Here is a 14,091-nt window from a genome sequence, read left to right as displayed (position 1 = left end):
TTTTATAGTGGAATTCATCAAGTGTTAACAATGGCAATTTTTCAGCTCAGGTGATGGTGTGGAGAGAGAAAATCTGATTATGTGAGTGTATGAGAAAGAGGCAATAAAAGAGGAAGACAAAAAGGAGCGAGGAAGGAAAAGTATTTGTCTGTAAAGGAGGTGGAGAGAGGATGTGATAGAGATGCTGAAACAGAGAGCCACACAGTGAAAACAGTCACAGACTGGGTTTTGTTTGCCTAGCAGTGGGCACTGCCAGATGTCTGTCAGTATGGCCCAATGCTTTGTTTCTGCAATCATCCGGCATCTCTCAGGCCTCTGCGATAAGCCCTGACAGGGCAATGGAGCTGTTTTCTCTATCACACCAGCAATTAGGCTTATCCACGATTCGGCCAATTGAGCCCAAACCACTGTGCTACCGTCAATTGACTGAAGCAAATACTGTAAACCCGGCACTCATATTGCTTGTTTTATGTGACTCTCATAGTGCCAGACGTATACTGTGGGCCTGTTAGCACTGCCCGGGTGGATGTTCGGGGTAAAAATATTTACCTATAATGTTATCCCTCATTTAAAGGTTTCCTCTTGGTTGCTGTTTATACACCACTGATTTAAACACAGAATGAATAACATTAGTGGTCTCACAAACAGAAAGTAGCTGAAGTTAAGTGTTTTCTTTAGAGGCAAGGGAATAATGAGAGTTTACACAAGGGCATCAGTCGTCAGACTCACTGAGAAATCGGTTAAAAAGATCTCCAAATTACCACTAAAGTTAATTTCCATATTTTCCATTCTCATTCTGTCTATCGGCTTTTCAGATTTCTGGAATACTCACTCCAGGAGCTTAGGTTTCCAAACAAATTAGAGGGGTGCAAGGTCATAGTGAGGGGATGTGGTAGTAGTCCGACTCTTATGTAACAGGCCACTTTTAGGTTGGGAGCTGCTAGCGTGCTAGCTTAAACACAACACCAAATGTAATTTGTTGGGCATTTGTGTATTGAAATCTAATAATCCACAGTTTGGGTTTTACAGCAGACCACAGACAAAACTATGGGTCAGTGAGAGAATTTGTTTGCATGTCAGGACCTCTTCGCAGTGAGGAATTGACCCTTTGACCTTCTCATACACCTCCTGTGACTGCTCAGTCCTCTCATCTAGCCCAGCAGCGGCAATAAAGCCTCCACTGGGCCCAACAGTACAGTGGCCAGAGCTCTCCAACAATAATACGCTGTTTGTTCAAGGCTGTGGCCAAGAGAAAATATTTAGACTGTCCCAAATTGAAGTATTTTAAACAATCTTTTTACAGGGGCCAGTGATATCAAAAGATCAGCAATAACACGGTGAATGGGTTGGGGATATGCAGAGGCTGCTGGGTGGAGGAATTAATATATAGTACGTGGAAAAACTGAATGGAGAGAGAGGCCCACAAAATAAAGCCATCATCACTATGGTTTTGGGTTGTTGTGTGGTCCCACTAGTGGTCCACAGTCCACATAAAAAAATCCTATATAAGTCTAAAAAAGGCTTATTTTATATCATTTTCATGCACATCAGCCGTCAGAGTGTCCCTTTGAGCAAAAACTAATGAGTGAAACTAATTCAGCTTGTTCTATTTGGTGAGCTGTACTGCATCATAAGCTGTCAGGAAGTCATTAACAGCACGGCCTGTTGCCATGACACCAACTAGTAGCAGCAGCTTTTGTCTACGTAAATGTTACCTAATACAGGACTTTTAACAGTGTAAGAGGTAAACCCAGCTTCTTTTTATACAGTGGTCGAAAACAAGTGGGAGTTTGGGTAGTGGTGGTGGTGCTGCTGCTATGATGGGGTGTGGGATTTTCTTACCCACACATCTTTCATTGACAGGCCTGAACCCCAGGCTGCAGGTCTGGCACTGGAAGGAGCCGGGAGTATTGACGCAGACACCGTTGGGACAGGAGCTGGGATCTCTGCACTCATCTACATCTGCTCAGGGAGAAGGTGGACATGAAAATAATCATTTTAATTAGTTTTTACTAAAACAATATGCACATGCATGGAAGAAAGAGGGTGGTATGCCACAAATGCTATTATATACAAACACACAATCCCTATCTCACAAACTGTACATAGTTTTCTTCCTGGCTTTGATTAGAGGAAAATACATGTGCTTTGTTTTTTTTCTAACTTTGTTCGGTGCTTCACTATGGGAATCACCTCGCCGTGACCAACTATGGAAGCTCCAATGACACCACGTCTATCTGTGACAGACAGGTCAAACTGTGCTAGGGCCACACCCTCTCATATAATCACAGTCGACCAGCTCCTTGCAAATCATTCTTTCTTTTTCCCGTGAAGAAACTACACTAAGCTCTCTTTATGTGCATATACACTTGTGCATGCAGGCATGTCACCTTCGCATTGGCCTCTCCAAGACTTGGCAAAGCCACTGTTGCATTCACAGGTGTAAGATCCCTCTGTGTTGATGCATTCACCGTTCTGGCACTTGTTGGGCATGCTGCACTCATTAATGTCTGCCAGTTTAAATAAAAACCAAGGAGAACGGGAAAGAAAGTGACTATTGTGTTCCACAGCATTAATTAGGGCATGATACTTTTTAAATGAACAGCGCTGACAGACAAGAACTTGCAGTGCTCTAACAGAGAGTCTAAAGGTAACAGTGGCTTTCATCCATTGTCTCCTGCTGTCATTATCATTTGGGCTGCGTCTCACCTTGACAGAACTTCCTGTTCTGGGTGATCACCTGGCTGTAGCCACTGCGGCATTGACAGGTATAGGAGCCATAGTTGTTCATACAACGTCCTTTCCCTTCACATGGTTCCTGGTCACACTCATTCACATCTGCAATGGGAGACAGAATGTGAAAACAAGAGATCAAACGCGACATTACATTGCAATTCCATTTCACCAGCAGAGACTGTACACTTTCTAAGGCTTGACTTTGTAGCTCCTCTACTGTGCATACATTACTCAGTGATGTGCCTGAACCCAGCCGAGTAGAGCAGAGTCTGCGGCCAAGGCCTTCACTGTGAGGTAAGGGATCAAAGCTCTGTGGCAGCTCTTTGGATGGCCTTTACGCTGTTGTCAGGCATCACGGAACAGGTCAACATAAACAAACGGATTCCTTTCATTTTGGCTCGCTTCATTTCTCAAGGCTTCTGTGCCATGTTTGGTGTTAAGGACTTGCTTGCACAGAGACGATGATAGACAGAGCTCCTGGGGCCTCTGGTGTCAGCATGTGTGTGTTTATGTGCCCCTCCTTCTCTTTGAGTGTTCCACCGTTATTCCTGTCTATCTCCCTCTCTCTCCCATTGTTGCTTACCAATGCAGTTGGTCTGCAGTGCATTGAGCTTGAATCCTGGCTCGCAGTGGCAGGTATAGCCGGTCTGCACAGGAATGCATTTCCCACGGCCACATATGGAAGGCGTGGTGGCACACTTGTCAATACCTCAAAAAAAAAAAAAACATAAATGTGCACAGTCATTACTCAGAAGGCAGACAACAATATTTTTTACCTAAGGGTTATGTTACAATACAGACACTGTAAAAAGTTAAAAAACTGCATTCCACTAACACATGTTGCTTTCCATGGGAACCCGACTTGCTGTTTTATAGGTGAGGTCTTGGATGAGAGGACAGGTTTTACAGCACTGTAGTATTCTAACAGGTGGTATGGAGCTCTTACAATAGGGATTCGGCAAGAAGCAGGTCATGCACAGTAGAGCCTGAAGTTAGTGTTGTTCTTGTATTTTTCTGTCCAAATGGACTGTGTTAAAACAGACAGTGAACTGGGACCTCGTGTCTGGTTAAGGAGGGAAAACCCCACTACAGTATGTCTTTCTCCATAGGATTACTGTAAATTCTTTTCTCTATCACCCTGATGCTCACTCTCTCTGTCACCCAAATGCACTTTAACCCCGTCATCCACCCGTCTTCCATTTTTCATAAATCTGGTCGCTGTCAACACAGCATAGCTTCCCCTTCCAAGAAGCAGACACAGTCTTGGTTTCTCGCCCTCTCACCCTCTGTGCAGCACGGCATCTTCAAGCCAAATTGGCTCTGAGAAAAGGGGTCAAATAAAAGCACAATACAAGCTCTCCTTGGTTTAACTCTGGGCAAGCCTGAAAAAATGTCTTATGAGATGTGCTGCTGTTTGCCAGTGGTTGACTCAGAGCATGATCGTACTACATCTCCATACCCACCTGCCACTTAGGCACTAGTGATTTTAGATCCAGAGTTTCAAGAAAGTGTTTTATTTTGTATGTATGAATTACCTGGGGCTGAATCTGTGTGGGCTGTGTCCTTTGAATCTGGCCTGATGATGGAGGAGTGTGGAGAAGTCTCTGTGAAGAACGATCGAGACTGGGTGAGTGTGAACATAGTAAACTGCTAACAGTAAATTCTCATTCTCTACATGCTAAACGAGACACGGCTTGTTTTGCCGACCACTACTGCTTTAGCTGTCACTCACTGGGCAGCTGCAAAAAAAATGATCTACTCTTTTTTCCAGGCTAAAAACAGTAAAATGACCAAAATAAATCAAGTAGACTCATTGAATGTAATCAACCTTCAGACTTTAATGTCAATGTTTTCGCTGGCATGAGGGCAAAGCAGGACTGTGACGGCCACCACTGTGCAGGAGTGAGCAATTTATAGAAAACACATCACGTGTGTGCCTGACTGAAACTACTATTGGCCATTAATCTTTGAGATGATAAATCAAACCACAAGAGGCACAGAGTTGAGGCACTTGTTAAGTTTGAACAAGTAGTGTTGTATGATCTGTATAAGTAAAGCCAAGAGACAAATACCTGGATATTTCAGTGGTGAGTCAGTCACAACAGCTGGCTAGAAAACAAGCAAATATTGCATGTCAAAGATGTTGGTTACATTTCATCACCATATTTGTGTTCAAAAAGTGTTGTCTGCTTTTGTTGTCATATTCTATGCTAATTAGTTTTGTTTATCTACCAAAATGTGGTCTGAATAAGTTACATAATCATAACAAACCCTCCAGCTGAGATAGCTAGAGCATATCGCTCTAAGATAAACATGTCCAAAGTATGTGCCAAGAGGTTTACGCTGTGATATAACTTACCAGGCTCAGAATTTCCACATCTGCTACAAGACAGAAAGAAGAGGAAAAGTTTGTAAGTAGCAGAAAGTCGACATTCTGTTCGCATTGACAAGTACCATTGCTGAGTACACAATTCATACACAACCGCCCATGGTCATTGTCATGAAGACAAAATTCCCTAAATATTTACAGAATTGTCTCCTATAAATCAAAATGTCATAGCTCTGCCAATAAAGAATCTCACAAGCATTAAATCAGGGAGATACATTAACAGTAAAGCCCGAGGATTTAGACGTATGGCCAGTGTGGATTACTTGTGTGCATTGCTGTGATGCTCAGAGGGGTTTCACTTTGACGGAAGGGGGATACGAGTACTACTCAGTCTGTGTCCAATGTTGGATCAGGCATTCATTTATTTCTGGAGATCAAAACATCCTGTTGATGTTTGAATTTCCACCAAACGCAAATAAATTTGCATCCCGTAGAGTAAAAAAGAATCATATTGTGTATTACTCAGATGCCCTGCCTTGTTTATGCCATGGATTGGGGTATTAGTGAATACCATGTTTGAATAACATGGATAAAGTGGATAATATGTACAGAACAATCAGCAGCAGCAACTATTCATCTCTTAACCATTTAGAGACATTTACAACCTTAAAGTCAACTTGTCAGAGATTTAATGTACCAAACATTTTATTCTCACCCTCCGAATGTGTAGGTGTCTCTCTGGCTGGGTGAGAGGGATGGAGAGGCTGCTGTGGAGTCAGAGGGTACCCGGGTCCTTGTGGTGTCTGAGGGTACTCAGGGTATTGGGGTACTTGTGGCGTCTGTGGATAGATGGGGTATTGTGGCCTGCTAGGCAGCAGCAGCCAGGGCTGGATGGATGGAGGCTGAGGGAAAGTAGGACTCTGCTCTTCCCATGAGACTCCTGTGCTCTGCAGATCATCTTCCTCCAGCTGTCTGAGAGAAATCTGCACATCAGAGCGGGAGTAGGTGTATCCGTGACCAGCTGGGCAGATCTCCTTAAAATGGTCTGTGGGGCAGGAAACACATAGCAGCAAACAATGAGCCAGAGTGTAATTGTGGCCCATATTTCTGTTTGATATTCATAATAATACCACAAGTCATCCGTGTAATACTGTTATGTGGAGTTTGCTGTGCTTTACTGTGTGCTGTGAACAAGGGGGTTGTATTTTGGCTATTGCTAGCTAGCTGGCAGATCAGTTACAGCTGTCACAGAGGGCTACTAGCAAGAGGATTTAGAAACATTGGGGGGATATCTGCCCACTCAAACAAGCACAGCCATGCCAATGGGGGAAGTAGAGGATCATGTATTTCTGACCGACCTTTGAACTCTTTGGTGTAGAGGCGTGTGAATGAGAGGCTAATGGGGGATTGGCTGGCTAGATAAAAGGAGGGAGACTGCACCTCTTTGTGTCGGAGCCCAACAAACTTCAGCAATGGTGAATCCATTACAAGTAAGAAGTACTGTGTCCCCTACCTGACCTAAAAACCAGCAACTTTACGCCAAAAAGACTCTGGAATAGAAATATGAATAATGACAGATATGTGGTAGCTGTAAATGCAGGAAATGTGGATATGATAGGCGACTGAATGATGAATTTAAAGTGGAGGGAAATGAGTCTATATATGATCAGGAGCCACATCAGAGGAACTACAGTAAATATGGAATGATAGTAAACGGGCTCCTGTTACCAAGTCACAAGTAATGGGCCTGGCTGCTTGGTTCAGAACATGGCTCAAACAGCTTGTCAGCCCATACAAAAGCCAGCGTTCAAAATAATCAGAGGCTGTGTCTGTGTGCTGGAGGTCTGTGTGATATCTGATCTATGACAATCCCCATGAATCACTGGCCAGTACAGACACTCCATAAAACCAGCCTGTTTCTATCAGAGACTTTGAAGATTAGATCGGTATGGAAAAAAAGAAAGATGACAACTACTTCCTATTTTCACTTGGCAAAGGCTTTTTATTTCTGCTGTGAAGCTTTGCCGGCCTATTAGCGGGGTTTCTCTCTGAGGGTTGGAGTGATAACACAAGTCTGACTTCCGCTATTATGCGGCCTACAAAATATGAAAACTGGACTTTTGGTAATTTGCCACTCCAAACACATTTGGTTATTTTAAACTGCTTTAAAGCCTGGCTAAGAGCAGAACGGTGACAGAGTGGTAAATATTCATTGACTGTGCTTTCACTGACCATTGCTAGCCCTTGCATAAGATTACATGTGACATTTCATTTCTGCAAAAGTGTTAAAACCAGCGAATCGTTTTTCAGGAAGTACAGTAAAACCAGAAATGGAAGGTTTAGCTTGCAGATGGACAAGGAGATAAGTCTTGGGTTTGAACAGTGTATGAGTTGTAAAGGAGATTTTGTCACACATAAAGCAGCAGCAGGGTAACTTTTGGTGGCTGTACCTGAACCCGGCAAAGGACAGCGATCACACAAAGGGCCCCAAGCCTTTCCCACTCGGCTGCAGCAGCAAATCTGCTTGGTGATGTGTTGAGCAAGAGGCAGAGAGCATGCACTTGCTGACACAGATCGGTAGCAGAATGCCTTCTGGTCAGACACAGCTTTGTCCGCTGGGGAGAGAAGTTGATGCATCCATTTTATTGAAATGCAATACAAGAGAATGGCTACAGCCTAAATGATGTGGTCCGATACTTACAGACACAGTGGCTCCTGTCAGCGTCTAACATGAAGCCTGGTTTACATGTGCACCTGTAGCTTCCTTTGGTGTTGAGACATTCAGCGTTCTTACAGAGCCCAGGCAACAGGCACTCATTGATGTCTGTGAAATATGCAGTATAATATGCAATATGTAAGTCATGGACTCAATTCTCATTATGGAAACATCACGAGACATGTTTTTCCTCTGACAGGACATTTTTTTGGAACTCACAATAACCCCCTCAATAATATCAAATATGGTGTATTACATTTCATTTTGAGTATACAGAGTACTCATGCTTGCAGACCAGCAGAGATGATGTAAGGCTTTAGAACTCATTTAAAACTTGAAGGGTGACAAATAATTGCAATAGATCATGCCATGAAAAAACAGATGCTGGGAGGTGATGAAATATGGAAACTTTCAGGTTTCACAATTGTGTGAAAGCAAGGAGGAGTGATGACATAAAGGAAACATATATAATACATTTGACCACTGTAAAGCAGAATATACTCAATCGTGTATCCTTCTGACTGAAAGATATTATAAACTCTCAAGGCTGAGGTAACCTTAACTTTGAAATCTGGACCGTCACACAGAAAAAAACAGAAATATGTTTTAGATTATAATCTTCCTCAGCATCTTTCATTGACAGTGTCCAATAAGGTCACAACATCCTTTGCTTACGTCAATGAGCAAAAGTCTTAAAGAGGTTTTTTTACCCGCGTGGCCTGAACCATGTGCTGGAGTGAGACAGTGGCTAATGGAGTTTGCTTATTGCTCCAACAGTTCCTGAGTCACTAAGCCAAATGGAGACAAGCAAGCCAGTTAATGTGCCAGCCAGGAGCACAGGGGAACATATTTCAGGTGCTTAGTAATGCGCCTGACACTAGGATTAGGCAAAGTTTGTTGTTCTACCGTGTTAAACAAAGAGTACATCATTAGGTCTTTTCCCATTGCTTTGACGACTGGAACCCGACAGCCTGCCACTACATATTTTCCCATTTCTCATTAATCTGCTCTCGTTTTGTTGTCTTGCTTCCTGCTGAAAAAAAAGTTAGTTTAAAAAGAGATTAAGACTGATAAATTTGGTAGATTGAAGCAAATCCAACGAATGTCACAATGTTCTTTTGTTGTTTGTTCTTTCTTCTTTTCTATCTTTCTTAGAAGAAACTGCTTCTAAAGTTGAAGCTAGCCTTATAATGCCAAAGTCTCCATCCTCAATGTTATGACAATGTAAATATGCCTCTGTTAGCAAAAGCGACCTGCATGCATGAGCGCGATATGGCACATACTGTGAAGATATTGAAACACCACAGATGTCACGCCTGCCTGTGCTGATATACACATTCTACAGAGGTAGGAGCAACAATATTCTTATACAGGTACTGTGGGAGTTTAGTTTAAGCAGCATACTATTTGGTCAGAGTTCAGGTCAGTGTTGGGCTCAGGCTTCATCACATGGGGTCTTTAATCCATGGTTCGGTTGAGTCCCAGATTAGTGCTATTGTTACAGTCTGCTGGTGGGTTGACTGGGATTGAAACTGACTTCCATGACAACTTGTCATGACCAACACTAATCTCAACAGGTATTTTGAATCTATGCTTGGTTGCTTTCCTTGACAAATACTCCTTGTATATGTCCATCAGCAGCTTTTATCATGGTTGTTTTTATTGTCTATTGTTTTTTACTGTTTATTGATACATATATTGATGATTGCAATGCATCTAAGAAGTTTCCAAACTCTGCATACAAGTGTCTGCTAAGACCTTACTTGACCTCGGCAACTCTAAACTTCTGGAAAAAACAATACTCACATAAACACCAAATGAATAATTTATGGACACAGTAAAGGAAATTGGCAGCATTACTCTCACTTGCTATGATTTGGCTGTTATGGCTAAAGGGAGTACTATAGTGACTATTTTGGAGGTCTCAAACCAGACATAACTTATGGGGCCAGAAATGCATCCATTCAGAAACTGTGAATAGAGCGAATGCACATTCTCAAAATACATCTAAAGTAGGCAAATTCCTGCTGTACAACTTAATATATCGAGGTCTCAACCTGATTACCCAAGGCAGTATTCAATATGATAAAAGTCATATGTCAGTGTTTAAAAAATGTTAGTAGCTCCTATTTTATTAAGTTGATCCAAAATGTCAAAAGAGTTATGTAAGACTTCCATCATCACTTCTTTGAAGTGGTGTATGGCTAATATGACCTGGTTTACCACACACAACAAATACTTCACACACATCTACTGTATTTGTGCCTTTTATCTAACAAACTGGGAAGGGAAGCAGCTCTGAAGATAAGGAATCACCTCTGAAGTCATAGAGCAGCGTGTCGTCTGATGGGGCATCTTATCATATCATGGGCGTCATTGAAGGGTCAGAGGACTGCAAGCAGTAAATCATGCGTATCACAGAATATGAGCTTTGCTCTGTTCCAACAAAATACGCTGCCAACTTCTCGGACGAGGAGCCCCAGTTTGGCAAACTGGACACTAGGGCTGAACAATATTGTGTTTTAGCATCGACATTGCGATGTGCGCATGCGCGATAGTCTCATCGCAGAACGTTACAATGTTGACACTAAAACTTTTTCTGCTTCATAGAAAAGTAAACTTTCACTGTTCTCCTTTTACATGATTATGATTCCCCTTTAAGACAGGTAGCCATGTTGGCAACGTGTGTATGTGTCGTTAGTCCGACAGGGTTTGTTAAGTGAGGCTCTCCGTGTGTAGAAAAGTACCGCAGGCAGCAGCTGTCGCTGACACAGACTACACAGAGTAGTCTGTGTTTTAAGTTTGCTATAAATACAAACTAAATCACCTGATTAATGCAACATTATCACAATGTCTCCCCGCCATTTCCCCCCGCAGAAAGCTGCTAGCCAGGCTAAAGCTAATATAGTTAGTTTAAAGAAACAAGCAGAAAGCTGCTACCAGCCAGGCTAAAGCAAATATAGTTAGCCTAAAGAAATAAGGGGTCCGTCTGTCCCAACTGTCTGTCCCAACGCGACGCGACGCTGGAAACGTAACACTAATCTACTACAGAAGTCTGTGTCTGATTTAACATCATTTCCATTGATTTAATTGTTCTTGGATACACAGAGTTTGTTGCTAGTGCGCATGACATGCAGTTCTGATCAATTTATCAAACTAAGGAGCTGGCCCCGCTAGTCGACCACAACTTGAAATTTAGAGGAAGCAACATGCACTCATTGTCATACACTTTAGCTTGGATTGATTATTATATGAATACAATGGTGTCATGTTAGTCAACCAGCGTATTTCTACCTAATTTCCCTCTCCAAAATCACTTCAGAAGAGTAACGTTAGTCACAGATTACTTGCTTTGGTGTTTGTAAAGCATTAAAGTTTAACAAAGTATGATTCAAATTAAAAAAAGATCCTTTTTCCTTTTTTCTTCTATGTAGATGCACTCCCCTCCAAAATCACTGCAATAGTCGAGAACGATTTATTATTTCCAAATAGAGCTATTTATGTCATCTTTTAAAAATGACTTTTTCTTTGTTCATATCGCAATATATATCGCAGGGGAAAAAAATATCGCTGTGTCAAATTTTTCCAATATTGTGCAGCCCTACTGGACACCATCCTAATAATAAAATACCTAGTTTTGCCTCTTCGGCAGTTGCTGCAAGACCTGATATTATTAATATTTTTTTGAGAATGGAACAGCAGCTGAAGGGGACAGAGACTTTAAAGCACTTCAGTAAATCATGTGGGCTTTGCTTTTTTTGGAACTCAAGAAATGAGCAACTGAAAGGGAGGAAACATCTTGAAAAAAATCACAAAAAAGCATGAACAATAAAGAGGATAAATTTCCACGTGTTGGCTGGTTGACACACTATTGGAAAAGAAGTGTGCCCTTGTACACAGGTCTTTGTTTTTTATTAAAATATGTTTTCCATCTCAATCATTACCTGAAAACTTCAATGGGCCAATAGTAGTGTCCTGTGAGGAAAACATGTTGAACTTGTTGAACCAATGGATTAGGCTTGTTATATTGGAGTCAAACCTGTGCATTGGACTGTTATGGTGTGACTCTCCATAGACTTCCGTCTATTGGCCTTTGGATTATGACACCATTAATCAAGTAATCAAGTAAGACACAGCTCAAGTAGACTGTTTTTTTATTGAAAGTGTCTTATATTCCCTTGTTTTTCAGCCAAGGTTTATTTGGTCACGTAAGATGATTCCAGCGCTGTACACTAACAGTAGCAACAAACATAAGTAGTCTGAATTCTTTAGTGGAAGATTGTCTACAGAGTTGACAATGTGGTTGGTTTTGTGGCTTTATGAACAACCAGCCAACTAACAACTAGACACCCTAAGGATACTGTGATAAAGGAAAACACAGTGTATGCTCAGGTTGTTTTAACATACAGTACAGATGGCTGGGTGAGCTGGCAGTTATACAGTTTTTCTTCTGTTGGCATAAATAACAAGGAGGTAAACAGGACTGAAACTTAAGCTTCCTCTCAAATACTCAGAGTACCACATTTACCATAATTGCAGCCAGTTGTATCATTCTCCACTCAGAACCCCAAAGACCAATTAAAACAGCAGCTCCTGCTGAACTCTGACCTCTGACCAATGCTAATTGTAACCTTGACCTGGTTCCTATAGGGGCCAGACATACAGCAAAGAATACTTTTATAGAGGTCCACAGGGTTTCAATGTAAGTATGGAAACCTATGGCCAGTACGTTTTTATCACATTAATGCCATTATATTTAATATAAACTATGTTTTTGTTATGGGTAATAAATAAACATCCTATTAAACAACCTATTAAAATATGCAGTGGGCTAAATCACATGATAACATTTAGAAAACTACATACACATTCTTCAATATATTTTATAACTTACCTTGACAATGTGTGAGATTCATCCGTTTAAAACCTTTGGAACATTCCACTTGTCCATTTGCAATTACTGCATATGCTACAAACAGAAAGAGAAAGCAGAGCTTTACAAGAGCAGAATTGATCATACAGTGCCAAGCCTCTCTGTCACAAAGCATTGCATTCATCGCAGAGAGAGAAGAGGACCTGGGCTTTCGGGGGGGACCATATAACTTACAGATGTGAGCATCTTGGCAAGAGGAAAAATGAGGGGACCCACAGCTGGGCCTCGTGGGACTCCAGAGTGTGTGTATGGAAATGGATCCCCATCAACCACATTTATAAGACAGCACTGCCATCCAGCAGAATGTAAGGATAACACTTGACGTCATTTATAATCATATTACCTATAACTCTCCTCAACCCCTAGGGACAGATGAAGGAAGTGCTTACATCATAAATATGTTGAGGAAGCCTACGTGACAGCCCTGACCTTTATCATCAACTACAGTGCAAATCTTCTTAAACAAGAGACTTGTACTTTAACTGTGCACACACTAGGAAGGACGATTAATGTACGGCTCACAGGAAGGTGATTGGCTCAAAACTTTGCTTGTTTTGCCAAGGCAATAAAAATCATATGGTGTGTGCTTCAGGTGTGTACATAGAGGTTCACAGACATGCTGCAGTGAGTAACCCAGTTTGGCCATACTGACAGAGGGCTGAAAACATTATGTCATTACTCATTCGGAACACATTCAAGCCCCACCATGCTCCTTTAAAGGTACAGAAAGGTCAATGTGACTATCACATGGCAAAGAGAAAGTCCCTGTTTGTGTTTGAGCGTGTGTCTGTGTGTTTGACAGAAAGAGAGCGGGTGTGTATGAGGTTCTATATATTTCTAAACATAGATATGCTGCCATTATTGGCAGCAGATCTTTCCATGACATTAACTAAGATGAAGATTTTGCTTCATATCGTGTTGAAAGGAGATGATCCAACATCTGATTTTGGAGAGGAAAATATGTGTTTGGGTGAAGAAAGCTCTAAGAATAACAACATGCTTATTAGCATGACGGAATTGTTTCTCACTGTTACAATCTATTCAGATTATAGTAACAAATCAGACACCTTAAAGCAATTATGGTAGATTTTTTTTTTCATAGTATTGTTTCCGGATCATGATAGCCATTTTTCCATTTGGCACATAAACACACTGGAAAAAAGTTGTTTCTGCCAAAATTTCAAAAAGCTGTGTGGTGGCATGTTTAAGTACAAAAAAGTTTATGTCTCAGCTAAAGCTGTTTTTTCAAATTCATGAACTTGAATAGTAATATTAATTTTCCAAAATATGAAACTTGATGTTTTAAAAAATATATACACAGTGGGGCTCGAATGTTTGGGCACCCCAGGTAAAAATTAGTATTAATGTGCATAAAGA

The 14,091-nt window shown here is 41.4% G+C and overlaps 1 protein-coding gene across 3 annotated transcripts in view; it reads right to left on the bottom strand.

Moving 5' to 3' along the window:
- LOC116669592 (latent-transforming growth factor beta-binding protein 2) overlaps positions 1-14,091 on the bottom strand; it is an 86,212-nt gene that overhangs the window by 21,638 nt on the left and 50,483 nt on the right. For 2 of the 3 annotated variants that reach the window (XM_032499488.1, XM_032499491.1), the window contains exons 9-19: positions 12,676-12,750; positions 7,767-7,889; positions 7,516-7,680; positions 5,781-6,110; positions 5,096-5,118; positions 4,809-4,845; positions 4,272-4,340; positions 3,320-3,445; positions 2,710-2,838; positions 2,391-2,510; positions 1,843-1,962 (exon numbers count right to left, since the gene is read on the bottom strand). In XM_032499488.1, the coding sequence (XP_032355379.1) occupies positions 1,843-1,962; positions 2,391-2,510; positions 2,710-2,838; positions 3,320-3,445; positions 4,272-4,340; positions 4,809-4,845; positions 5,096-5,118; positions 5,781-6,110; positions 7,516-7,680; positions 7,767-7,889; positions 12,676-12,750 (1,317 nt within the window). The remainder of the gene's footprint in view (positions 1-1,842; positions 1,963-2,390; positions 2,511-2,709; positions 2,839-3,319; positions 3,446-4,271; positions 4,341-4,808; positions 4,846-5,095; positions 5,119-5,780; positions 6,111-7,515; positions 7,681-7,766; positions 7,890-12,675; positions 12,751-14,091) is intronic. The other variant, XM_032499489.1, reaches the window with a different exon arrangement.

Source organism: Etheostoma spectabile, chromosome 20 (genome assembly GCF_008692095.1).
Source record: "Etheostoma spectabile isolate EspeVRDwgs_2016 chromosome 20, UIUC_Espe_1.0, whole genome shotgun sequence".
Taxonomy (NCBI): domain Eukaryota; kingdom Metazoa; phylum Chordata; class Actinopteri; order Perciformes; family Percidae; genus Etheostoma; species Etheostoma spectabile.
This window is presented reverse-complemented; position numbering and strand designations above follow the sequence as displayed.